The sequence below is a fragment of the Blastomyces gilchristii genome, assembly GCF_000003855.2.
Source record: "Blastomyces gilchristii SLH14081 genomic scaffold supercont1.4, whole genome shotgun sequence".
Classification (NCBI taxonomy): domain Eukaryota; kingdom Fungi; phylum Ascomycota; class Eurotiomycetes; order Onygenales; family Ajellomycetaceae; genus Blastomyces; species Blastomyces gilchristii.
The window spans coordinates 1,168,385-1,172,064 of NW_003101679.1; the positions used below are offsets into that span (position 1 = coordinate 1,168,385).

General features: G+C 33.6%; 1 protein-coding gene across 1 annotated transcript; it reads right to left on the reverse strand.

The window, feature by feature from the left end:
* Nucleotides 1–1,943: 1,943 nt before the first annotated feature.
* BDBG_02778 (uncharacterized protein) lies at nucleotides 1,944–2,981 on the reverse strand (the record flags this gene model as incomplete). The annotated part of the gene is made up of 2 exons (XM_031720948.1): nucleotides 1,944–1,987; nucleotides 2,570–2,981. The coding sequence occupies 2 exons, from the start codon at nucleotides 2,979–2,981 to the stop codon at nucleotides 1,944–1,946; spliced, it is 456 nt and encodes a 151-aa protein (XP_031577299.1).
* Nucleotides 2,982–3,680: the final 699 nt, after the last annotated feature.

Below are 3,680 nucleotides of genomic sequence, written 5' to 3' on the forward strand. Positions count from 1 at the left end.
AGCAGTGACTAGTCAGCAGTGTTATATAGAGATAGTTATTTAAGAAGCTGTATAAGTGAACTTAACTATCTTGCTTGAATAGTGAGCTTGTAGACTACAGAGTTATTATGAGAATATTACAGATATAATACTTAGTATACTAAGAAGATTGTATGAGACATGCAGTAACTCTTATATATATTTCAGTAGAAGAAAAAATAAATCACTGACTTCTTTTATAAGAAGTCAGTATCTAGCTATTCTATATAGACAATAAGCAGATATTCTTCTCTCATTTCACAAGTGAGAATAGTCAGAGTAATATCTCAGCAGTGTCTCACTACTAAGGAAAAGTAATGTGCTGACCTTGTATAGAAGCAGAGTTCTCATATTCATCAATCAGATCTTTCTATGATATATTCAAATGATGTCATAGAGTGGTTGAAAACTGGTTCAGATAGAATGGAATCATCCGCATGAAAGTAATGAGCCGTGTGGAACCGCAACGGGGCCTTGGCGCGGCCGGGAGCGTGACATGTTCAATAAAATGTCTTATTCAGATAGTCAGGCAAGTTCTAACATAAGATTGTAATCAAGATTATTAACTTCATATGCATAGACATCTTCATGTTAATGTTCTCTCACATCTATAGTCAGCTTCATCATGTAATGAGTACAAATGTCTTTTAAATCATCAAATCCTGCAAGGAGTTGAGGTTTTGATAAAGAAATACACTGAAGGTTATGATATCTTATGACTGAAGATTTTATCATTGCATAGTGACATAGACTGCTGTCTATCATGGCTTTCATATTATATATGTTATCAATCACAGTAGATACAAGAATTGTATTCATTGTTATCTTCTCTTCAAATTATTATTATTCAATCTCTTCAAGCTTCTGTTTGTGAATTTGAACAGAAGCTAATCTTTTCTCTGTTTTATCATGATATTCTCATAGTTATCTTTCAAATCTTTCTCTAATGTAACATGATTGATGTGAACAGACACTGATTCATTCTTCAAATGAGAAGACACTGATCTTTCTCTCAAGTATGAAGATACATAGATTAATTAGCAGTTGAAAGTAATATGTTCTGATCAGTTATAGTTGATGCACACTTCATGTTGATATCAATCAGTGACTTCTTCAGAAGTGATCTCAGAGACTTGAAAGTCTGTTCAGACAGTAAAGACTCTTGCTTATATGTAGATATTCAAGTCTACTCAATTCATGACATCTGCATCATTGTTATTTCTCAGTGTGAGTGTATAAGTTATTGAGATATAACATCTTCTGTCACTGTTCTGTATATTCTTGAGCTTGATAAGATAGTCATTTATTATCTGAAGCTGTGTGTAGAAGTCTTTATAAGTCTGGTCTTTATCTACACTTATAAGAGTCTGTAAGAGTTCAAAAGTTAATGTCTTCTTGAGCATGCTAATCTTCATTCAATTCTCTCAAGATTAATCACCTGCTTCTAGAATCTTGATATTGAAGTCAGAGATGAATATTATAAGAGAAGTATTTCTCTGTCAGATACTCTGTAATTAATCTAATACTTTCTGTTGCATAGCAGTGTCTCAGAACAGAATATCAAGATATTTGATAATATTATCAGATGTTTATAACACTGATTCACATGCTTTCATTTATAAATGAAACTTCTGTTTCATGTGATTCTTTAATTATTCATTGATATATCAATCTTGATTAATTAATGAACTGATGAAATCTTCATCTACACTCAGTTTTACAAGCATTTTCATTCTTTATAATGAGTAGAGAGTGAGATCAGAAGTATTAAAATATATAGAAGTATCTAAGTATTCTTTCAGTGCTTTTATATTTGATTCTGTAGATATTGAAATTGCATGAGTTAATTATTGAATCTCTTTGTATTGAAGTTATTGAGTTGTATGTATATCAGCTATTTATTATTATTGTAATTTCAACATTGCTTAGAGCCACTGTGATATCATATCTATACTTGTGTTTAAGAGTTCTATATTATTGTTAGACATGATTATATCAATTATTGAATGTATAATATCTGTGAAATCTGAAGAAGTGTAATCATATTCTCATATATCTGAGTGTCAGAACTCTCAGATCTTTCACTGATATTCTCTTATAAGATCTTATTCTCTTTGTAAGATCTTATTACAGAGCTAGAGTGACTGATAAGTAAGCTTCTATCTGAAGACTTAGTGTCTGCTTAACTGTTTGACTGTTTCTCTATTTCTTACACATTATTACATGTTCAGATATCTCTTGATGAATAATCATTTCTGATGAGAAGATAATGTATGAATAATCATTTTCTAATAAGAAGATGATGAACATTTTTATAGTGTAAGAGGCCTACACTGAATAGATCAGTATAATATTATAGGTCTTATGTAACAAAGATAAAAATGTTAAAGAAGGAAAGAAAGAGAAAGTGCAAGAATCAGCAATTAAGATGAATATTTATACAACCGCTCCACCACGAACTCGCTCGATTTTTCGAATAAGAACCCGCCGATAGATCCATCGAAAAGCCCTCGATCATACGAGCATTTTGACCCCATCACCGACTGCATACCCCGTGTGGTGGTGGAGTTATCCAGCCAAACATGAACCAGACGTCGTTCGAAACTCCTGTGTGGGACTATCCCCCATTCCCCCCTACCACACCACAACCCCGGGCCAAATTGCCATACAAATTGTAAGGTGAAGAGACCTAGCCATATGCACCAATCTTCTCGATTTTGGAAGATCCCTGATCTGTAGTTGTGGAGATATCTGAGGAGCGACCTCCGCGAAAACCCTGCCCACCTTTGATGTTCCAAAACACCAACGCCAAGTCCCACCCTCGTACCGCCCTTCCTAATCTGGCCCATCCCCGGCAGAAAAATACAAAAAGATACCTCGGCGATAATATCAAGCACATAATCAACAGCCACTTCTGAAGTGCAACCTCCGCGGTCTGTCTTCAGTGTATCATATCTAGACATCAACGCCAAGTCTCACCCTTGTACCACCCCTCTCAACCTGGCCCATCCCCGACAGAAAAGTACAAAAAGATACCTCAGCAACTGTACTCGATACATAATCGGCAGACACGACAACTATAAAATCAGTATACCCCAAGGTCTGACTGAGCCTTTGATCCCTGCACAGTGAGATATATTAAATCTAGTTTTAATACCTCAATATTCAATAGATTCTGCAAGGGATTGAGAACAGCAACACTAGGTTTCTATTGAATTTGAGAATTAACTCTATATTGATATAATCATTGACAAAGTCTTCTATTTTGAGATATAAATAATCAGTTCCTCTACATCTCACTGATAATATTTACATTATCATATAGAAACAGACTTATATTCTCTATAATATCAAGACTCTGAAGAGGGAAAGTCTTGATAGAGAGTATACAGTAGTGCATATCTTAGCAGTTTCTATCTCATTCTTCTGCAGCAGTTAATGCAATAAAAAAAAGATCTTAGAAATAGTTTTTTACTTCTCTTGAAAAAGTAAGATGTTTTTCTCTGGATTTTATATAATATTCTTATAAAGAATTAAAAACAGAGTTGTTTTCTGTCATAATTTCATATTCTTTTAAGTAAGAATTACTTTTTCAGTGACTGAAGAGCTTTCATTAATACTTAATTCTCTTTTACACTCTTTATTGACTGATTTGAGTTGCA